At 38.6% G+C, this 24,414-nt stretch overlaps 1 protein-coding gene and 1 pseudogene across 4 annotated transcripts in view; both read right to left on the minus strand.

Moving 5' to 3' along the window:
- Positions 1-612: 612 nt before the first annotated feature.
- LOC306667692 (S-formylglutathione hydrolase-like) lies at positions 613-5,816 on the minus strand (annotated as a pseudogene). Its single transcript has 2 exons — positions 5,727-5,816; positions 613-1,492 (listed from the first exon to the last, which is right to left on the minus strand). The product of its transcript is annotated as an S-formylglutathione hydrolase-like (transcript).
- The window catches only part of PRR14L (proline rich 14 like), a 69,525-nt gene continuing 50,173 nt past the window's right edge, over positions 5,063-24,414 (minus strand). For all 3 annotated transcript variants that reach the window (XM_079149677.1, XM_079149679.1, XM_079149678.1), the window contains 3 exons: positions 23,520-23,626; positions 10,167-10,238; positions 5,063-8,034 (listed from right to left, as the gene is read on the minus strand). In XM_079149677.1, the coding sequence (XP_079005803.1) occupies positions 7,758-8,034; positions 10,167-10,238; positions 23,520-23,626 (456 nt within the window). In that variant the 3' untranslated portion in view covers positions 5,063-7,757. The remainder of the gene's footprint in view (positions 8,035-10,166; positions 10,239-23,519; positions 23,627-24,414) is intronic.

Below are 24,414 nucleotides of genomic sequence, written 5' to 3' on the forward strand. Positions count from 1 at the left end.
CGCCAACCGCCCGTAGCCCTGGGCAGTCACTCCGAGTCCAAGTGACCCACCCCGTTCCTCCTCCTCCTCTGGGCAGCCCCCTCCCTGGTGTTCAGGAGTGGTCGCTTCAAGTCCAAACAACTCACCACTCGCCTCCTCCTCTGAGCAGCCGCCTGGAGCTCTGGTGCAGTCACTCCAAGTCCAAGCAACTCGCCGCACTCCTCCTCCTCCTCCGGGCAGGCCCCGGTGTTCAGGAGTGGTCGCTCTGAGTCCAAACAGCTCTCTGCCCAGCTCCTCCTCTGGGTCACCGCCCAGATCCCCAGTGGTTGCTCCGAGTCCAAGCTGAGCGGCCTCCTCTATGATGCTCCCAGTTGTCCGAGTTCACTGCTCCAGCGGGGGGAGGGGTGTCTTGCTGGGCAGCTCTACTTCACAAAGTTCCCTGCGTTCCGGGACTACCGCCCCATCTGGGACGCCTCCCCAATGGGATAGACTCACCCGGCTGCTTTGAGTTGGTCCCAAGTCTCTCAATATCTCCTCTTTTGAATTCTGAGTCCTGGAGCAACATGAAATGCAGCCACCCTCTAGGCCGCCATCTTGAAACCCCCCGCAATTCTATTTTTATAATCTTGAAGAGATTCTCTTATCAGAAGTTTTTCATGCATTCAGGTATTTTGCATGATGTCTGATGTGATCAGTAATAAAGGTTGCAATGAAGTAGTAGGTATGATCATAACCCTCCTGTAATATAAAACACACGGGATTTTCTTTTCTGCACAGGCAGAAATGAAATGATTAGGGAGTAGCCGTCTATCCAGAAAAAACTAGTCATCTTTCCCTAGAGCAATTAGTATGTCCAGCTGAGAATCGGGATAGGACTCCATAAGATGGGCCACATCATATGCATTACATTTATTTTGATCTGTTCCCAAATACCCACTAAAGGCTTTTTTTGCCCAAAGGACAGAGCACTGGGTTGCAAACTAGAGCAAACACTGACACAGATTTGTATTTTCCAGGATTTTTTAAAGCACAAATCAGAGCTCCATGACCTCCCACAGAGTGGCCAAAAAGACATCCTTTGGGGGTCCACTGGAAAGTTGGCATTTATGAGTTGGGGAAGTTCCTCCATTACAGAAGAGTACATTCTGTAGTCTTCCAAGGATATTCAGTGACATTCACATAAAACCTAGCACCAGTGCCGAAGTCCCCCTCTCATCTTCTCCTTTAATATTACAGCCACAAGGGCTGGTATCTGGAGCAATGACAACAAGCCCATGTTCGGCAGCAACTTGATAATAACCAGATTTTGATATAAAATTCTGTTCTGTGCAAATTAAACCAGACAACCAATACAGTGCAGGGCACTTTCCACTTTCTGCCTTTGGTGTAAGTAGAGAGAAAATTTCATTTTGCAGTTCAGCTCAACACTATCATGTTCAAATACTTTCTGCAATCCCCCAAAACACTTGTTGCTGTAAATCCGCTTCAATGCTATTCTTTTCCGGTCCAATTGCTACTTGCTTTGTTTTGTCTGCAGCAAAGGGCAGATGATCCTACATCATCAGCAGGGGTGGTGGTGGGGACATAACTGGTGGCTAGAGGGGGAGTCTGAGGCTAGTTTTGAACTTGAGATCCTCTTGTCTCAGCCTCCTAAGGTGCTGGTGTTACAGGTGTGCGCCACTGTGCCTGGCTCAAGTTTGATTTATTAGACCAGCTCATACAACTCAAGAAAACATTATTCTTACATTAACTGGTTTATTAAAAAGGATATTTTAAAGGATATGAATGGTCAGCCAAATGAAGAGATATATGATAAAGTTTGGAAAGATTCTGAGCACAAAAGCTCTGTCCCCATGAAATTGGTGTGTGCCACACTCCTGGCACATGGATGAAATCTTGCTCACCTTCCTGAAAACTTTTACATGTTAAGATACCTAGAAGTTTTCTCTGAACTCTTAATTTTTTTCTTTTGGTGTTCAGGATTGAATCCAGACCCTCCTTTGAGTTTTTATGAAGACTTCATTGTGGAGACATGAGTGAAATCATGTCCAATCAAAATATGATTAGACAAAAAGGATATGATCTAATGCTAATAGACTGAGTGGAGACACCCAGCAAGGCCTCTCCAGATACTTCAGCATTCCTTCTTCTCAGGTATGGTGCAGGATCCCTTCTAAAACAGGGTTATCATCATCTATTACTAGAAAAGGTAGATCAGAGCCAGGCACAGTAGTGCAAGCCTGTTCCTGGCTACTGGGATTGCAAGTTTGAGACCAGCCTCAGCAATTCAATAAAACCCTATCTTAAAATAAAAGATAAAAGGTCTGGGGATATAGCTCAGAGGTATGGCACTACTGGGTTCAATTCCCAGTACTTAAAAGAAAGAAAAGGTAGATCAGAGAATCTTTGGTAAGAGCAACTGTACCCAGGGGCACTTTTATTTACCCCTGAGCCACATCTGCAGCTCCTACTTCAAAATTTCTTTTAGTTGTAGATAGACACAATACCTTTGTTTTATTTAATTAGTTATTTATTTTTATGTACTACTGAGGATTGAACCCAGTGCCTCACACGTGCTAGGCAAGAACTCTACCACTGAGCTACAACCCCAGCCCAGGAAGAAGATTAAATCAGTTTGGATCAGCACTTAGACCACCTCATAAATGTTAAGATTCTGTGATGGGAGATGTTACAGTAATACTACTGCATTAGTGGGTAATTAGCCTCTCTTCCCCAACTGCGAAACTTAATAAGCAGAAGCACAGCTGTGTCAGACAGGATCTTTCCAAATAGCAAAGATGATATGGATAGAATTTCACACTGTGAAAGTCCTGAGGACTAAGGAGTTCGTGAAGGAAAACTGGGCACTCCTCTTGCTCTGCACAGAGGAAGAACATTCTCAGGAAGAATCATGTTTCTTTATGGAACATGTGGGTATGGTGTGAAAGTGCTGTTCTTCAATCATTCTTTCAAGTAGGAAGGACAGATGATTAAAAAGTGAGATCATAATTAGCATAAGATATAGTTCATGCATGTATAATTTTATCAAACTGGACTCTTCTGTCATGTATAACTAAAAAGAAATTAAAAAGCAACACCTTTTTAAAAAAAGTAAATGAATGGATCCCACTGTATTTATATTTTCCAAGTAGTGTTCTCAGCAAACTAGGATCTTACTCCAAGTATGTAAAACATAGTTTCACCTGAATTTATAATTGCCATGTGAGAAAGTCAGTGACATTATTTAAAAAGCACACCTAAAATACTTAGTCAGTAAAATACATACATACATCATTAGTCAATGAGCCAACTTAGTAGGGTATTACCTCAGATCAAAAGGACATCTGTAATCCTAGTGGCTCAGGAGGCTGAGGCAGGAGGATCGAGAGTTCAAAGTCAGCCTCAGCAAAAGTGAGGCACTAAGCAACTCAGTAAGACCCTGTCTCTAAATAAAATACAAAATAGGGCTGGAATGTGGCTCAGTATCGTCGAGTGCCCCTGATAACCCTGCCACCGCCCCTCCCCCCAAAAAAACAAAGGGACTACTGTTTTAAAATACTGTATTCCCTGGTTTGAAAAAAAAGTTTCCCACTGCTAAGTATGTTCAAAACGTTTCACAGCAGGTTCTAAAGGTCACCTTTGAGGTGGAATTCTACATGTTCTGCACACAGGACAGTTCTCAGAAAATGTTCTGGAATGTCTATTAAAACGTAAAACAAAACCTCATGGTATTACAGGTATAGTTTTAACCCAGTATGAGGCTATAAGAACAAAATTAACAGCCCGGAGTTATTTGAAAGGTTTCAAAAAAATTTTATTCTCATAAATTAACACACATAACAGTGGGCATTTCAGAGTCACAAACTACCAAACAGAAAAGGAACTGCAGGGGCATCATGTATGCCAATGTTACCAAAAATGTACAAATTTCACTGAACTGTTGACCATGATAATATAGAAACACTTCAGGCAGCTACTTACTGGCCCAGACCTTGGCTCAAGGAGATGCAGCCTCTCATAGAGAATTAAAATCCAATTCAGCACCAAGAAGGGCTTGTGAAGACAGTTAACAAGCATCAAATCTGAGCGTGCTGTGCTGGATGGCAGGCTGCATGGGGACCCCCACTTCACCATCAAAGTTTCTGCTGTTCAACATGTGGCTAGATGGTAATATTAAACTGATTTTAGCAAAGTTAAGCCTCTCCCCCTAGCCAGCTTTATATAGAAGTTCAGTTCAGGCAAAGAGTCCTTTCCTAGCATGAATCCAGGCAAGGACACTCCCCACCTCTGGCCAATTATTTATATTTTGGATACAGTCACCCACAACGTGGTTATTTAAGAGGTCCTTTCCATGATACCAGGGGAAAAGTTTACAGAAACAAAACAAGGATATTAAAGAAAGCACCAACTGCATACTTCTCTCCCCTCCCCAGGCAATGGGAGAAAAGTGTCACTGCCCAGAAGTTGGTCTTTCCTGGATCTTAATGTACATGGTACAAAGATGAAATGGAATTCCAGCTTGGAGACAGGAGCGATGGCTCTCTGTCCATTAGGCTGCGCTGCAGCCTTGGACCTGCTGCCACAGTCCTGCACACTCGCTGCTACTCTTAGCCTGGTGGGCAGGGGATGAGCCACTGGGGGCTGATGCCCAGAGTCTGGAATCTGAAATTGACCTCAGGTGGCTCTCGTGCCATGCAAAAGACCCTTTCAGGCAAAATTGTGACAAAGTGTCATGATTTTCACAGCTCTTGAAGGAGCACTGAGTTTTGGGATTCACAGCATGAGTTTCTGAGCTCTTCAGGCTCCAAGTAAGGCAAACGCTACATGTCTTTTCACTATACCTCCCTCTGCTGTAGCTCTTAAGAATAAGGTTGGTTAAGAAAAAGTGGACAATCTGCTTTAAAAAGTATGAGGTACGTTCAAACTAATGGAGAAATGAAATTGGAAAGGAGACTAAGAGGAAAAAAAGGTAGAAAAGAAGAGGGGAGGTAAGGGGAGGCCAGTAGAGCTGGAAACTCAGAAGATGGGAAAGGAGATGGGCAGAACCCTGATTGGACCTGAGATTTCTCCTCTTTTTTTCCCCCCATAAACAAGAAAACACTAAAACTTCTTCTGGGTGTTATAGTTGAATAAATTGTAATTATGGCAGCTTCCCACTACTTGGGGTAGGAAGTCTCCATATTCAGAAATTGTATCAACTTCCAGCACACAACAGACCTCCTATAGCCCTGGGTAGGTGGCATGCCAGTAGCTGACTAATGTCTCCCATTGTGGTCAGGGACCACAGGTTCTGAGGACCACTGACAACCCTGAGGCTGGCTAGATAAATGGCAAAACTGGATGTTAAGACAGGTGTGGCTGAGCTGATGTATCAACTTCAAGCAATTTCAAGTTTGCAATGGGGACCCCTTTTTTGGAGCAGGGATGGGCCTCACCAAAGGCCAAGAATTCCAAGGGTTGGCTTCAGAGCCGTTTCTCCCCTATATTCTAGGATAAGGAAGAAGCCAGGTTCCTCTAGTCTTCTATTCCCAGAGGCCAATGTTTCATATCACTGCTCCAGGACCTTCCAAGTGCCATGCCTATAATGGGCAAACTTGAAATTTTATGTCTGTCATGTTAGTAATACTACAGTTGTACCACCTCAACTTTCATCTGCTGGGTAACATGACTGCCATGGTACTGCTTTAGCTATGGCTGGCAATGGAGTTCCCTAGACACGTTTGTATAAGGGAATAATGTATACTCACTGTACTCTCTAGCAAAACGACAGAGAGGCACCGAATGTCTAAGAACTTTGTCCAAGGAAGGGAGAGGTACTGAGATGAAACACAGGTCATGTCCACATGGTCTGGATAAAGTGGATATAGAATGGCATAATCTGGCCAGCATAATTCAGATGCAGTATGGAACCCTGGTGCTTTTCTAATCCTATTGGGCCATGATCTTGGAAGCTTCAGTGGATGTTCAGGTATATATCTCACTTATTTAAATACTATGTCTGAGGCAGTGGGCCTGGATGATAGATGTGGCACTTTTTTTTCCCTGCTCTTGTCAATTTTTCTGCTCCAGCGTGGCACAAACTTAACCTGCAAAGGAAAGGCACATAGAGACCCCCACCCCCACCCCCGTCCCCATCCACTAACAAATGGGGAAACAAAAAATCCGAAGAGAGTCATTCAACATTCCAGGAGGTCACCACTTGCTTATCTCTAACTGGGAAAGGTCCCTGGAGCTATGACAGTTCCATCACTGGTTGCTTTGTGGCAGTGGCTCCTAGGAGAATGGAGAAAGGTGACCAATGTGTCCTGAGGCTGGCCTGAGCATCTCATTCACCAGCCAAGGAAAGTTGACTCTCTGAACTCTTATTTTAAATGAGAGAAAGAAAAAAAAAGAAAAAAAAGGAAAAGAAACTATAAGGGAACAAGGGTTGGGAAGGAGGCAAGTGCACACAGGGATTCAATGGGAAAGGAATGAGACTTCTGGGCCTGCTGCCCAGATTCCTGCAGGTACAAACCCAGACACTCAGCTACTTCTGGCATTTGACAGCATTTCCAGTAGGTTGGACCAGGTACCCTCAGAGAGGGCTGGCCATGGAATTTCAGAATCTCACCATAAGAATGCATCACTGGGTCTGAACTACTACCCTGACTCTCTCCCCAACTCCTGGAGCAGGCTGCCCGGATAGCTGCAAACACTCTGGGTTGGTTGCTATACTCAACTTGGTTACACACCAACAAATGAGATAAAACTACATTTGACCTTAGCATTTTTTAAATGACTGGAAGAGAAATCTACATTTACTTATATCACTTAAAAAAAAAAAAAAAAAAAGTGTTTAGTGGGAAGGAATGAGAACCCAGAGGAAAAAGTGCTCCCTCAAATGAGCTACACTAGAAGATGGAGATGGGGAGGGATTTCTTAAAACACATGAATGGGAAAATGTTTCCTCCATGTATTGATCAACTGGGTCAAATGCCTGACATGTATTCTCCTAAGACATGTACTGTCTTTCTCCTTAATGTCTTTAAAAAAAAAAAAAAAAAAATCACATTTAAAGGCCCCAAACATGCAGCAATAATAATTCACAAAAAGAAAGAAGGAAAGAAAATTAAAATAATCAACACCACAACATTAAAAGTGCAACTTATTTTGGGGCCTGGACGGGCTCCTCTGGCACTAGTGACCCACAGTCACAGTGGGGAGAAGATGATGGGAAAAGGTTACAGACACACACACACACACACTCTCTTTCTCTCTCCCATATACACTCACACCAACAGGTTCTGAACAGACAGACTCAAGGATTAGAAAACACAATAGCTCATCTTTTCTTGACCATCTAAATGAGCCAGTGAGACCACACAGGGCAGGACACCAGGTCCCCCTCCCTAGGCCATGTTTCTAAGTAATCTTGGTCTAGCACCACCGTAAACAAAGCAGAACTTTCATTTGGACGTGCAAATGCTGTGAGTCCTTGGAATCCTAGTGTTGCTTAAGATATGTGGCTTCTTCCTCCTGTGAACAGCAGGAGATTGGGAGGAGGTGGCCAGATGTCATTCGGGACCATTGCCAGGAGAAAGGAGCATTCCTGAGGTTCTATACTCAGCAGTAGAAGTAGAGGACCATCCTTTACCAGTTTCTAAAAAGGCTGCACCTTGAAATAGGTAAATATTCATGGACTGGGCATCTTGAGTGGTTTGGGCCTAGGGCAAAATTAGGAGACCTCTTCCAGGGAGGTCCAAAAACATACAAAATTGAGACCCCTATCTGAATTCATCTCAACAGTCTGATGACTGCTCCTGTTCCTCTTCCTTGGCAAAGAAGGTCTCTAGTTCCATTAGTTTCTGTAGCAATAGAGCATCCAGTTCTTGACTCTGCAGAGCTGCCTTCTGGGCCCTGGTAAAGCTGCCTGCCAACTTGACTTTACCTCGAGCTCTCCTCTTCCGTGGGACTGTAAAATCCTGAAATTCTAGAACTCGCTTCCTCTTCTGTTGGCTTACTGAGATTAGTGTACCATTTCGTTCCTTGGGTTCCTCAAAGATGGTTTCTAAACACCTGAAGATGGGATACAAAACAAAATCAATGACAGACTGACTGCTCACTAACCCTTCTAGTTACTAGAGGCTGAAAGCTACTTGCACTAACAACTCCTTACTCAATTGTTTCCTCTAGCCAGCATCTATCTATATGTATGGAAAACATACATATAGGTATTTATTAATATGTCTATGTATACATAGAATAAAAGTGAGAGTTGGGCGCAGTGGCGCACACCTGTAATCCCAGCGGCTCAGGAGGCTGAGGCGGAAGGATCACGAGTTCAAAACCAGTCTCAGCAACTTTACAAGGCACTTAAAAAAAAAAAAAAAGTATATATATACATATCTATATATATATGTATGTAAAAGGGCTGGGGATGTGGCTCAGTGGTTGAGAACCTCTGGGTTCAATCTCCAGTACCAAAAAACTAACAAACAAAAAACCCTGATATTTTATGCCCCATTTCTGTGTAGTAGATGTTGCTTCCTTAATGGTTATTTTAAAATTCATCTCTTATTTTAAAAACTTGATTATATGATGTTTCTAAGTAGTATGAACTTTATGGAATGTGTGTTATAATTTTTCTTGGTAAAATCAATGCTGTTGTATTAATAATACACAATACAACTTTTTTATATTACTACAGTGAACAATAAAAAATTTTGAGTATTAAAAAAAAGGTATAAGGGGTTGAGGGTGTGGCTCAGTGGTAGAGTGCTTGCCTGGCACGTGTGAGGTTCTGGGTCTGATTCTCAGCACCACATATAAGTAAGTAAAATAAAGGTCCATCAACAACATAGGTATTAAGAAAAAAAAAAAGAAGAAAAGTGAGATGAATCATTCCCCCCATAGCTAATAACAACAATAAATGTTTTGTGTAACTTCCCAAAAGCCATTCAATGTATATAGATAAGCATGTATAACATATTAGGGACTGGCCCTTTTCTATAAAGGGCAGGTAGTACTAACATTTTAAACTTTGTGAGCCATATAAGTTGCTAAAACAATTTTTTTTGTTTTCCTCTCTTTTAACAACAAAATATGTAAAATATTATATACCATTAAAAAACAACAACAACAACAAAAAAAAACACCAAAAAGATGGAAAGCTTGGCATTGGCATTGTGGGATACACCTTATAGTCCCAGCACTAAGGAGGCTGAAGTGGGAGAATACTTTGAGCCCTGGAGTTACAAACCAGAGAAAGCCTATCTCATTAAAAAGAAGGAGAAAAAAAAAGTCACCAGCTAGAATTTGGCCTATAGTTTGTTTACCTGTGGCATATAGCCCAAACAGTAGCAAGTTATAACGATATGCTCTGTCCTATACAATGTGCTGACCTATCAATACCCTTTAAACTTGTTGCAATTTACTACGAAGGTGTCTGATTTTGCGGGGAGGGTAACTGGGGATAGAACCTAGGAGTGTTATATCACTGAACCACATCCCCAGCCCTTTTTAAAATTTTGAGACACGGTATCACTAAATAGCCAAGACTGGCCAGGAACTTAAAATCCTCTTGCCTCAGCCTCCAGAGCTGCTGGGATTATAAATTGTGTTGAGCCAGATTCATTTTTTAAGGCGAAGCATATTCCATTAAAAGAATGAACCAAAACTCCAGTAGTGGATGTTTTGGATATTTTCGAATCCTATCCTATCATTTAGCAATGTTGTAATGAATAGTCTTGTGCAAATTTCCTAAGAGTACATGTACAAAATTCTAGGATAAAATCCTGCAACTCTTGGGCTATATCCTAGACAAAATAGACATTCAATAAATGTCACAGGCTTGAACTAAATTCAGACCCAAATGTAGTCAAGAGAAACTTTCTGTATTTGGGATTGGAACCATATCTGAGTGACAGATACATCAGTGATCAGTTCAAAAGAAGCTGGTCAGTGTATTGGGTAAAAACACAAATACAAACTACAAAGGAACTACATTTTATATGTCCACCTAACGCATATATATTTCTTTCCTACTCTACCACTGACCATAATTCAAGCACAGGGAGCAAAAAATACCAAATTCTAGTTACTTGTAAGTACCAATATTGGTAGAACTGAAACCCTTCCAAAGTACTAGATATTTATATCAATCATTTCAGAATTCTTCCCTCTCTTATATCCCAGTCACATGTACCTACCTGTTTGCAGGAGGTGACTTATAATTCTTGTTGGTATATATTTCTTCTAAACTAAACTCCTTCTTCTTTAACCTGGAAAAAAAAAAATAAGATCTTTATGTTCTCTAAAGAGAATATAGATTAGTTTCACAGCACTACCCTTTCCATTCTTTTATTTCAATCTTGCTGTAGTAAGTTAGAGATATGTCTTACATGAACAATATGTACTCAGTTTTCTTTCTCTGGCTGCCAATCGTCTAGTTTATGAAATTTAGTACATTTATGGAACTAGGAATAATATATTTGAATTTATTCTACTATTTCATTTTACAGTTTCTCTCCTCTCATAGATCTGGAGACTGAACCTAAGAACTCATGCCTATCAGACAAGCCCTCGACCACTGAGGTATATTCCTAGCATGTCTTTATTACCTTCTCCTGGCTTGGAAATTATACACTTTCTTGTAGTAGTTGGCAATAATTTTAACCAGCACATTAAACTTAATAGACTGAAGTGAATCAATACTTTTACCCTTCTTTCAAACAATGAAAAGTCCCTGGAACTTTTTTTTTCTTTTCTTTTCTTTTTTTTTTTTTTGGTTCCAGGAATTGAACTCAGGGGCACTCAACCACTGAGCATATCCTCAGTCCCTTTTTTGTATTTTATTTAGAGACAGGGTTTCACTAAGTTGCTAAAGCTGCCTTTGGCTTGAGATCCTCCTGCCTCAGTCTCCAAAGCTGCTGGGATTATAGGTGTGCACCACCATGCCCTGCTGGGCATGGGCTTTCTTTTCTCTATTTTTAAGACAGGTATCTTGCTGTTTTGTAGAGACTGGCCTCAAATAATCCTTTGCCTCAGCCTCCGAAGTAGATACGAATATAGGTATGCACTATTGCACTTGGCTGTATTTTTTTTAAACTTTAAAATTATTATTATTTGCAGTGTAGGGCCTTGAGCATACTAGGCAAGTGCTCTTATATTTTTAGTCCCATTAATTTTTTTTTTTAAAGTACCATTATGAAATGTTGATATGCTTCAATCTCCTACTTGCTCTTTTGGATGTGCAGCCTATCTTATCTGTAGGAGACTCTTCAAATTGGTTCCTGAATCCCTGGGACATGACCCTAGTAGTTGTCTTTTTTTTTTTTTTTTAATAAATTTTTTTTCTTTCTAGTTGCCAATGGACATTTCTTCTCTCTCTCTCTCTCTCTTTTTCTTTCTTTCTTGTGCTGAGAACTGAACCCAGTGCCTCACACAATGCCAGGCAAGTGCTCTACCACTATTCACAACTTGAGTTCCATCCCTAGTAGACTCTGTTACTTCATGGTGTGACAAGATAATCTATTCTATTCTTATCTTATATATTTCCTGCTGTAGACCTGTAACACACTCCAAGGAGCTGTGTGCGGTTTACATACCATAAAATTCACCATTTGACATATATAATTCAGTGGTTTCTTAGGCTACTCACAAGGCTATTCATAAATCATCTCTAACCCACAATAAGTTCATAACCTCAAAAAGAAATCCTATACCTGTTAGTAGTTACTCTGACTTGCTCTACACTCAGCACCTGGTAACCACTAATCTACTTTCTGCCTCTAAGGTCTTGCATATTCTAGATATTTCACATAAATGGAATCATACATTATGTGCTCTTTTGAGTTTGGTTTCCTTTCATTTAGCATACGGTTTCTATGGTTAATCCACATTGTAGCAGTATTCATTCCTTTCCATGGCTGAATATTCCATTGTATGGATATGTCACCTTTTCTTTATCCTTTGACAAATGATGAACATTTCAGTTATTTCCACTTCTTAACTATTATAAATAGCATTGTTAAGAGCATTTGTGTAAAAGTTTCTGTGTGAATGAATGTTTTTGATTCTTTCGGGCTTTTCCTAGAATTGCTGGTTCATATGGTAACTTTTTTTGATAAATTGTCAATTGTTTTCCACATTAGCTGCACACACTATTTTACATTCCCATGAGCAGTGTATAAGGGTTTCAACTTCTCCACACCCTTATTTTTTTCTGGCTTAAAAATAACAACTGATTAACTTACAGGTACCCTAGTGGATGGGTACCTAACTGTGAGGTGGTGGTTGTTTCCCCCTGCTCCCAGTACTGGGAATGGAACACAGGAATACTTCAACCCTGAGCTACAATTCTAGTCCTTTTTTTTTTTTTTTTTTTTTTCCATTTTGAAATAGGGTCTTGCTGATGCTGGCCTTGAACTTGTGGTCCTCCTAATGCCACCATGTCCTCACTGTGTTTTTTAATTTGTAATTCCCTAATGGCTACTATGTTAAACATCTTTTCAAATGCTTGTTGGCTATTTTTTTGAGAAAACAGCTTTAATATTCTTTGCCCCCACCCCTTTTTTGTGGTACCAAGGCTCAAGGCCAGGGCCATAAACCTGGGAGGAAGTCCTTTATCAGTGAGCCATATCCCCAGTCCTCTTGGCCCATTTTAAAAATCTGTTTTTTTTGGGGCTGGGGAGATAGCTCAGCTGGTAGAGTGCTTGCCTCTCAAGCATAAGGCCCTGAGTTCAACCCCCAGCACCGAAAAAAAAAAAAAAAAAAAAATCTGTCTTTTTGTTTTATATATTAAGGATACTAGACCCTTCTTACATATTGTTTACACATTTCTCCAATTCTGTGGGCTACTTTTTCTTTTTTAGAATTTGTTTTTGGAGTTTTTTAGGTTCATAATAAAACGGAGTAGAAAGTAGATTCCCATTCCACCTGTCCCTACACGTGCATGACCTCCCTCACTGTCAATATTCTGCACTAGAAGGGAACAATTGGTGCAACAGATGAAACTACACTGGCACATTATTACCCCTCAAAGTTGACATTAAGGTTCACCCTGGGTGTCAAACATTCTTTGTGTTTTGAGAACACCCCCACCACCTTTCTTTCCCTTTATCCCCTTCTAATTTCTGAATATGAGAGAAAACATATAACCTTTTGTGTCAGGCTTATTTTGCTTAACATAATGGTCTCTATGTGTAGTGTGTTTTGAGACAGAGGACTGTGAACTTTCTATTTGTTCTTTTTTCAAGATTGATTTAGTTGTTCACAAGAATTTTAGGATCCATTTTTCAGTTTCCTCAAAACAAAAACAAAAGCAAAAACAAAAATAAATCTGCAATAGGCATTTTGAAGGTTTGCAGTGAATCTGTAGACTGCTCTGGATAGCAATGATATTCTGAGAAGTCTTCCCCAAACCTATTTTTTTTTTTTTTTGGGTGCTGGGAATCGAACCCAGGGCCTTGTGCTTACAAGGCAAGCACTCTACTGACTGAGCTATCTCCCCAGCACCCCAAAACCTATTTTTGAATGGTTCACTTCTAGTGCACAGAAATACAACTGATTTCTTCTTATTTATCTTGTATATTGATCTTATATCCTGCAACCTTGCTGATTCATTCATTAATTCTAATAGTGTAGATTCCATAGTTTTCCATATATAGGATATTTTCATTTGTTACTAAACAGTTTTACTTCCTTTACAATATGAATGTTATTTATTTTATTTATTATTATTATTATTATTATTTTGCAGTGCTGAGTATTGAAGTCAGGACCTTCTACATGTTAGGCAAACGTTCTACTACTGAGCTATACTCTGAGCTCAGCATTTTATTATCATGATTAATTACCCTGGCTAAAAACTCCAGTAGACTGTTAACTAGAAATGGTGAGAGAACATAATCTTGTTTTGTTTCTCATCTTAGAGTAAAGCTTTCTGTCTTTTACCCTAAGTATGATTCAATCTGCAGGTTTTTTGTAGATTAATTTGAGGATATTCCCATCTACTCTAAGTTTGCAGAGTCTTTCTTTCTTTTTTCTTTTTGGTACTGGGGATTGAACTCAGGGGCACTCAACCACTGAGCCACATCCCCAGCTCTATTTTGTATTTTATTTAGAGACAGGGTCTCACTGAGTTGCTTAGCACCTCACTGTTGCTGAGGCTGGCTTTGAACTCACCATCCTCCTATCTCAGCCTCCCAACCTGCTGGGATTAAAGGCATGCACCATAGCGCCTGGCTGCAGAGTGTTACTTATCATGAAAGGAGGTTGGACTTTTTTGCACAATTTTTCTGCATCTGTTAAGACAATCATGTGGTTATAACTTCTTCTATTCTATTACTATGGCACATTACATTGATTTCCTATGTTCAACCAATCTTGTCTTCCTAGGATAAATCCTTTTGGGGATATTTATATACTGTTGGATTCAGTTTGCTAGTATTTTTTTCCCTGAAAATTTTTTATCAGTTCATTACAAATATACATAATATTGGGGTTCATTTTGACATAATTATAGAAGCATGAAATAGCTTACTAGCATTTTGCTGAGGATTTTCATGTCTATATTCATAATGTTCTTTGTTCCCTTTAAGATCTTTCTGTCTTTGAAATTCTATAATTTTCTAATGATGCAATTAGCTATGAAATGTATTCTTTTTTATTGATCCTGCTCAGTATTCCATCTTTTATTACCCTTTATCTTTCCAAAACTATGCTCCTAGATCTTAATTCTCCTCTCTTTACTTCCTAACCTCCTTTTAATATACTTTCCACATTTTTGTTTCTATATTTCCTTCTCAAAAATTTGTTCCAATGTATTCTTCTGTTCATTAACTTATTTAGCTCTACTTAATCTACTGTTAAAACCATTATTTAAGTTTTATTTTGAATTACTCAAATGTTAACAGCTGGGGATGTAGCCCAGGGGTAGAGCACTTGCCAGCTTGCAGAGACCCTATGTTTGGTATTCCCAGAACCACAAAAACATAAAACAACAAGAAAAACAAACACAACCCTATAAGATACAGTGTAAAGAGAACACTGAACCTGGAATGAGAAAAACTGAATTCTGAGACTGGGGGAGTTGCTCAGTAGTAAAGCATGTGCATAGCATGCATAAGACCCTAGGTTTAGACCCTAGGTTTGTTTTTGGTCTCAAGCACCAAAAAAAAAAAACCAAAAAAACCAAAATCCTAGTTCTGACTTTTGACAAATCTCAGCAAATGACTCTTCGAGAGCAGTTTTGGCCACACCATTTTTATGATGAAACTGTGGCAGAAATTTAAACACAATTCAAATTAGTACATTTCTACAACACAAGATTGATGCAGTTTTCACAGAAGTGAGAAAGGCACTGAAAACTGGCATGTTTTTTGTTTTTATTTTTGGTACTAGGCTTGGAACCCAGGATCTCATGCATACTAATAAGCACATGTTCTGTTACTGAACTACAATACACCCTTGGGGCTAGGATATAGCTCAGTTGGTAGAGTGCTTGCCTCACATGCAGAAGGCTGTGGGTTCAATCCCTATCAATGTGGGCACACACACAAACGAACTCCACCCTTAGCAGCAAGGTATGGTCTTGGTGCTGAGATATGTTGGTATAAATTTAGCAGCATATAGCTCAAATTTTTGATAATGTTTTCTGGCCTAGAAAATACCTAGGGGACCAAAGTGCTTGGGTGACAATGGCTTTTATACTTTGACCTAAAGCAAAGAAAATTATACATAAGGCCAAGACATCAGGCATTTGGGGTAAGTTCAAATTTAGTTTCTGAGAAATTATGCATCTAATTTATAAATATGTTTGGCAGCTGGAGGTACAGCTCAGTGGTAGAGGGTATGTTTAACATTTGAGAAATCTTGGGTTCAATTTCGAGCAACACCCCCCATCCCTTAGAGAGTTATGGTAGATCTTATTGCGGAAATGGTTTATGTAAAACAGAAGTGTGAAGAAACATTTAGGGCCAGGTATGGAATCCTGGAGACTCATGAGGCTGAGACAAGAGGATTACAATTTAATTCAAGGTCAGCCTAGGCAATTTAGGGAGACTGTCTCAAAAAATGTCAAAAGGCATGGGAATATAGAAGGTGGTAGGGTATCCCTGGGTTCAACCCCCAGTCCTGCAAAAGGAAAAAAAGAGAAAAGAAACAAAGAAAGAAAGAAAGAAAGAAAAGAAAGAAAAGAAAGAAAGAAAGAAAGAAAGAAAGAAAGAAAGAAAGAAAGAAAGAAAGAAAGAAAGAAAGAAAGAAAGAGAAAGAAAGAAAGAAAAGAAAAAAAAGAAAAAAAGAAAGAAACATTTAGGGCTGGGGGCGTAATGTCAGAGGTAGAGTACTTCGCAAGCTCAAGTACTTGAGGCTCAGGAGTTTGATTCCCTACACTGCAAAAAAGATTACGTCCCTAAAATCCCTTTTGTACTATTCCAAATGCAGCATTCTATAGACAGGTTGGCTCTAGTGTAAAATTATGTGAGAGCACCACTCACACTGTTATACAAAGGAGACTGGTTTCTTGTACACAAAGTACTGCATCTTGGTGGTGGTGGTGGTTTTATTTTATTTTTTTTTTTTGTGGTCTTAGGGATTGAACTCAGGCCCTTGTAGATGCTAAGCTCTACCATGGAGCTACACCCACCTGCCCTTGTTTTCTGTTTTAAAGACTATATGGCATTTTATTCTTCTGAATTAATGTACTATATTTAATCAGTCTTTTGTTGTGGAAACGTTTTCAATCTCTTGTTGTTACAATGATTTAGTGAATAGCTTTATACATGTCTTTTCCTAAATACAGAAATGATAAATTATTAGAAACAGAATTATTGCCTCAACAGATCTATACATTGCCTTTTCTTTTGTGTGGTATTGGGAACCAAATCCAGCACCTTATCTGTGCTAGAAAGTGCTCTACCACTGACCGAGACCCTCAACACTTCTTTGAAATTTTTATTTTGAGACAGACTTGGTAAGTTGCTCAGGTTGGCCTTGAATTTGTCATCCTTCTGCCTGAGTAGCTTGGATTACAGATGTGTCCCACCATGGCTGGCCTAGGTTTGGGCACTTCTAGTTTTGTTTGGTACAATTCTTCAAAAGCAATGTGTTGATTATCAAGCTTCCTGTCAGCCAATTTAGTAGATGTACAAGAGTAGTGACAGAATATTTCTTTTAGTTTTTTCACTAGATATGTGAATTATCATTTTTGCCCGTGTTTAAGAGCCATTTGCATTTCCTTATCTGTGGACAACCTATTCATAAATATTTTTGATGGAATTTCTGGTGATTTTTCTTTTCAATTTTTAGAAGCTAAAAAAATCTTAGAAGCTATGGGTGTATGTGTATATGGAAATTAACCCTCTTGGATATGCATCTGTGTTTATTCTTCTCCAGAATTTCCGTATTTTAATGTAATGTATATGTTTTAGTCTTTTGACTTCTAGACTTGTATTATAGTTGGCTACTCCAGTTAGAAATTTCCTATGGTTTCTTCATATATCCTTATAATCTGTTTATATTACAGTTTGATTCATTTGGAATTTATTCTAGTGAAGGGTATAAGATAGAGATCCAACTTTATTATTCTTAAATTTCTCAATGTATTAGCATCTGTTTCTGGACTTTCTATTCTGTTTTACCAATGTGTAGATTTATGTTCTGGCTAATTACTGAGACTTACAGTATATTTTTTGCAGTGCTGGGGATTGAATTCAGGGTCTCACACACTCTACCAGTGAGCACACATTCCCAGTCCTTTATTTTAATATTTCTTGGGACTAGTATTCTTATTTCACTCCTTTTCTGAACTTCCCTGCCTATTCTTACTTCTTCATAGGAACTTTGTGTTAAAACACTATTGCATTTATTGAAATCTCTTTTTCAAAGAACAGTTCCAGAAGTGAATGTGTTTACCTTTTATTGTTGACTGCAATCTTCCAATTATCATATTATTGCTTCTCCTCAAAATCTGAGCTTCAATATCTGCTCTATGATAAGGGAACCTTGGGTCCCTTAAGCATTTCTCCTACACAGTGAATATGATACTGTTTGCTCAGAAGAAGGTGCTGAAGTGCTGAGGATGTAGCTCAGTTGTTAAGAGTGCTTGCCTAGCATGCACAAGGTACTGGGTTCATTGCCCAGTACCACAAAAAAAATAAGACAACAACAACAAAAGAAAAGAAAAGAAGGCAGTGCTGGAGGAACAATGCAGGACAAAGGGAGCTTCTCTTCTGAACTCTGATGAATTTTTCTCCTTACCACTCTCATGTGGTCCATAAGTGATGCATGTACATGGGGGTATCTGGGGATTATCTGAACCAGTTGTGCCTTGCCCAGAGCATGTAGTCTCCCAGTGACTTCACAGTCCTATCCTGCTGACCACCTTGCTGCACGTTCTACAAAAAGGGCATTTCAGGCCTTATACCCTCAGTGGCACCCTGACTTCTTGGGGGTTATTTCTCCTGGCCCTTGTGCAAACACCATGTGCTCCAGGCTTTGCATCACAGCAGCACCCCAATTTCTTCTGCATGTGTTCCTGCCAGCATTAGCTTGTGTGTGCTCCAAAAGGTTGCTTTCCCACTTGACCAGCTCTGGCCTCTGCAACCCAGTCATCTGATAGGCTGCAGCCACACCTTCTCCAACAAAGTACCAACTCTAAGTTTCGGGAAGTGGTGCCTGTTCCAAGTTTGTCCCTCAGTCCTAGAGTACCCTTCAGAATTGTCTTTAGATTTATGGTACTCTTCCATCATAGTCCAATACTCAGTATTAAGCTTCCTCTGTTTAGATGTTCCACAGAGGACACAAGAACCCAGCTTTGGGCAAAATAATCTCTCAATCTTTAGTTTCTACAATTGATATATCTGAGAAGTGTTCTACCATTGATAAATCTGAGAACTGTCAAATTCCTCCAATCCCACAAATTCTTTCAGAACAGCCCCCATCTATCTTGAATTCTACTTCTATATATGAAATCATTTGATTTTGCTAAGCTCAATTTAGTGATTAATGAAGTTACTGTAAATATATCTAAGACTTATCTTTACCATTTTATACACAGTTCCCTTAAGAAAGAATAGCTTTAAAAAATACAGAAAGAAAGCTTAAAGCATTAGAAAACTTATTTCAAAACATACTACAAAGTTACAGTAATTATAACAGCATGATATTGGATCCCCAGCACTGCAAAAAAAAAAAAAAAAAAAAAAAAAAAGCGCAAATGTACAACAGGTATATCAGGTATATGATAAAATATTCAACTACACCAATCAGGGAAATACACACAAAACCACAATGAGATATCACCTCACTCTGATTAGAATGGTGTTATTATCAAAAAGACAAGAAAGCAAGTACTGGTGAAAATGTGGAATAAAAAGAACCCTCACACACTATCAGTGGTAATGTAATTTCCATTAATAGCAGGAAGAAAGTATGGAGGTTCCTCAAAAAAAGTAAATGGAAATACAATATGACCCCAGCAATCCCACTAGTGAGTACATGGCTAAAGAAAATGAAATCGGTATATGGAAGTTATCTATCAGCATATCTGCATACTCAAGTTTACTGTGATAATACTGACAACAGCTAAGACATGGAATTAACCTAAAAAAAAATATATATTTATATATATATATATTTTATATATATATATATATTTTATATATATATATATAAAAAATATATATATATTTTCTTATATATATAAGAAAATACTATTGAGCCATAAAAAAAAGGATGGAACCCTATTATTTGTGACAATACAGATGAACCTGGAAGACATCTGTTAAACGAAATTAGCCAGACCCAAAAAGACAAATGCCACATGATCTCACTTATATTGGCAGTCTCACAAAATCCACCTCATAGAAGTTGAGAGTAGCATTGTAGTTACCAGACTCTAGGGGGAGAGATTTGGGAGAGGTATTAAGTTATAGAATAACTTCTGTTGTTCTATGGCATAGTAGGGTAATTACAGTTAACAATAATGTTTATATCAAAAAGGTTAAAAGATTTTGACTCCTTAACCACAGAGAAGTGATAAATATCTGAGGAAATATATTTATCTTGATCTGATCATTATACAATGCATACAACATGTACAGAAACATCACACTGAACTCCATATATTTGCATAATTACTATGTGTCAAAGATAAAAATAAGACCAAAAAAAAAAAAAAGAACGGTCTTTAAAAATATGTTCTTGGGCTGGAGTTTGAATATTCTGATTTCAGATATCTTGTGGAGTTAAAGTTTGTTAGAGTGACTTGACTTTGTTTACTCTAATTATCAAATAATATCTACTTAATAAAAAGACCTAGCTGGGTGAAGGGGCAAATGCCTGAAATCCCAGCTCCTTGGGGTGCTAAAGCATGAGGATCTGCAATTTCAAGATCAAGCTGAGTAATTTAGTGATACACTGTCTCAAAATAAAATAAAAAGGGCTGAGGATGAAGCTGAATGATTGGAAAATGTCTAGTGTACGGAGGGCCCTTCCTTGGTTTATTACCCAATACCAATTAAAAAAAAAGCCTGGAATATTTATTAGGACTATCAAATAATTACTGGCTTGGGGACATAGCTCAGTTCACTTGTCTATCATGCACAAGGTCTTAGGTTCAAACCCCAGCATGGCAAAAAATAAATAGGGCTGGGGGATGTGGCAAGTGGAAGAGTGTTTGCCTAGCACACACAGAGCCCTAGGTTTGATCCATAGTACTGCAAAAAATAAAATAAATAAATGAATAACTTGGGGTTGGGGTTGTGGCTCAGTGGTAGAATTCTTGCCTAGCACATGTGAGGCACTGGGTTTGATCTTCAGCACTACATTTTAAAAAAAAAAAAAAAAGAACAATTAAAAGTTATTTCTTTCAGATAAGGTATGAACTTTTATCAAATCATACATTGAAATATTTAATCCAATTAATCCTTATTTCACATTACAGTTTCTATTATTATCAAACCCAAAAATTTTATGATGAATTGCCATGCTGAAACATTTGACTTAATTGATCTTTTTTCCTACAATTTTATAGAAGCAATCATGATTTACATAAATTAAGGGATTTCTGATTTTTTTCCATGATTCTTAATTGTTCTTCAAAATCTATTAATAGCTTGATTAATTGAAGCAATATGCTTTCTACCATACTTGTTTCATATTTTATAGTTCAGCTTTATATTATGTTGCTTTATTATAAATTCAGTCATGAGAAAAGCATCATAATGTCATAATGTTGTTTTAATAAAGTATTATATGACTTTCATTTTGACTTTATGGTCTTTAAAAATCTATCCTGAATGTTCCACAATCTATTTTTCTTTTTTGTTATAAGGAACTGAACCCAGGACTTTGCAATTGTTAGGCAAGCGCTCTACCACTGAGCTACAGTCCAGTTTTTTGGTTTTTGTTTTTTTTTAATTTTGTGATAGGGTCTCACTAAATTGCCTAGGCGGGCCTTGAACTTGTGATCTCCCTGCCTCGGTCTGGAGTAGCTGGGATTATGGGCATGGGCCACTGTGCCTGGCTTGTAATCTAATTTCAGTGTTTTGTATTTTTTTCTTAAAAGTACAATTAACACACTTACTTGAATTGCAAAATGGAAAAGTTAGAAAAAATGATTTCATTGACAGGCTTGAATAACAAATTGCCTTTGCCAATTAAACTGCATGTCAAGGATTTTTCATAAATTTTACACACTAAATATGCAACTTCAAGGGTTTAAAAATATTTCCAACAAAGTAAGAAAAATATTTTGTCAAAAGATAAAGAAATCTCTAGGTAAATTTTTAAAAAATTCTCTTTTCCAACTCCCTTTCTGTATATTGAATTAAATAAAGTACCTCTAAGCAGTAACATACAAACTTTTGGGGCATTTGACAGTTACTGGATCTATCTGATATCCTTCTCAGACACTGAAACAATAAAAATTGATTTCAACGCCTGGGTAACAGAATCTTTATGATTCAGTGCTTTTATCCTTATGATTTCAGTGCTTTCATTAAATATAATGATGACAGGTCACTGTGATCTTTGACCATGTCACTTGACAAAAGTTAAAGTAACTGAATGACTTGATTTTATTAAAACTCTCTGCACTTCCAAACACTTATTTATCAAGACAGAATACAACTGATGCTGATCTCACACCAGGCAGAACAGCTGTCCTCAAGAATACAAATAATAAATGCTGGAGAGGATATGAAGAAAAAGGAACATTTTTACACTGTTGGTGTTACTGTAAATTAGTACAACCACTATAAAAATCAGCATGAAGGTTCCTCAAAAGATAAGGCATGGAACCACCATCTGACCCAGCTGTACAACTCCTTGGAGAATATACCATCCCTGAAGAATTAAAGTCATCATACTTCAGTGATACATGCATACCCATGTTTACAGCAGCACAATTCACAATAGCCAAACTATGGAAGCATCCGAGATGTCCATCAATGGATGAATGGATAAAGAAAATGTGGTATGTACACTGGGGTTTTATTCAGTCATAAGGAAAAATGAAATGATGTCATCAGCAGAAGATGGATGGAACTAGAGACAATTATGTTAAGCAAAATACGTCAAACTCATAAGGCTAAGGGTCATATGTTTTCTCTCATGTGGAATCTAGAGAGGATAAAGGAAAAGAAAGGCAGGGACAGCTCTCATGAAAGTCAAAGGAAGATCAGTAGAGGAAAGAGACCAATGTGTGGTAGGTGGTAAAGGAGGAGGGACGTGCTGGGAGTGATACTGGCCAAATTATATTGTTATACTATGCCTGAAATGCTTTCATTATGTAGAATCATAATGCACCAATTAAAAAATGCAGAAAAAAATAAAACTGATGCTGAATTTTAGTAGTAAATATTATTCAATATAGGATATTAGTAATATTTAAAATTTTCTCTTGAAATATATATTATAGGGTGATGAATAAAACAACTGTAAGGGATTAGGTATAATTCATGGGTAAAGCAGGTGCTTTTGCCTGTGGTGCAAGGACCTGGTTTCAATCCCCAGAACCAAAACAAAGGTAAAATAAAAATACATAAACTATTTGCTGGGCATGGCAGTTAAGCACCCCTTGGTTCAATTCTCTGTACCTCCCCCCAAAAAAGGAGGGGAAAAAGCCTCAAAGCAACAAACAAACAAACTCACACACATGTTGAGCTGAGTATGGTGGCGTAAGTCTGCAATCCCAGCTACTGAGGCAGGAGGAATGCAAGTTTGAGGCCAGTCTCAGCAACTTAGTGAGGCCCTAAGTAACTCAGTGAGACCATCTCAAAATAAAAAATAAAACGGGCTGGGGATGTGCTCAGTGGTAAAACACCCCTGGGTTCAATCCCCAATACCAAAAAGAAAATCAAACAAAAAAGGACATGTTAAGAGTTGGGCATGACAACTATATTTTTGAAAGATTTTCAAAAAAAGTAAACCCAGGGGGCTAGAGATATAGATGGGTGGTAAAGTGCTTGCCTGGCATGCTTGAGGCCCTGGTTCAATCTGCAGCAACAGACACACAACACACACAAGAAAATGCAATTTGTATTAGAAGAGGAGCTCACCTTTTAGGTCGAGGAAGGCCCATTGGGGTAAGATTAGGATCTGGTTTAGGAATGGTTTTCCGAATGCGAATCTGCGAGACTTTCTTTAGTCTCTTCTCTGGCTCAGCCTGTTTTTATGGATTAAGAAAAAAAATGGTCAAGGTGTAAAAACATTTTGAATAAAGTCCCTTTCCTTGACACTCAAGATGTGGCATCCTCAGTACAGACAATCTAATAAGTAGCTCATAACAAAGCTCTTCCTCCTACTTATGCTGTTTTTAGCAACTACCCCTTTTACATTATTAAAGCAGAATTGTATATTGAGTTCAAACATTGAGATTGTTAATTCATAAAATTTGCGGTCAGTGGAGGCAGCAGATTTTGCAAAATTGAACAACACTGCTGGGTGTGGTAGAGCATGTACCTGTAATCCCAGCTACTTGGGAGGCTAAGGCGGGAAAACCTCAAGTTCAAGGTTAGCCCCCAACAATTTAGTGAGACACTGTCTCAAAATAAAAAATAAGTTGGTACGGTGGCACATACTTGTAAGCCCAGTGGCTCAGGAAGCCTAGGCAGGAGGATCAGAAGTTCAAAGCCAGTCTCAGTAATTTAGTGAGGCCCTAAGCAACTTAGTAAGACCTTGCCTCAAAATAAAAACAATAAAAATAAAAAGGGGCTGGGGTTGTGGCTCAGTGGTAGAGCTCTTGCCTAGCACGTGTGAGGTACTGGGTTTGATTCTTAGCACCACATAAAAATAAACAAAATAAGGGTATTGTGTCCATCCACAACTGAAAAAATATTTTAAAAAAATGGCTTAGGGATGTGGCTCATAGCTAAGCGCTCCTGGGTTTAATCCCTGGTATCAAAAAGAAAAATAAAAATGGTCTGAGGATATAAAAGTGGTAGAGTGTGTCCC

Source organism: Sciurus vulgaris (assembly GCF_902686455.1).
Source record: "Sciurus vulgaris genome assembly, chromosome: 8".
NCBI classification, from domain to species: Eukaryota; Metazoa; Chordata; class Mammalia; order Rodentia; family Sciuridae; genus Sciurus; species Sciurus vulgaris.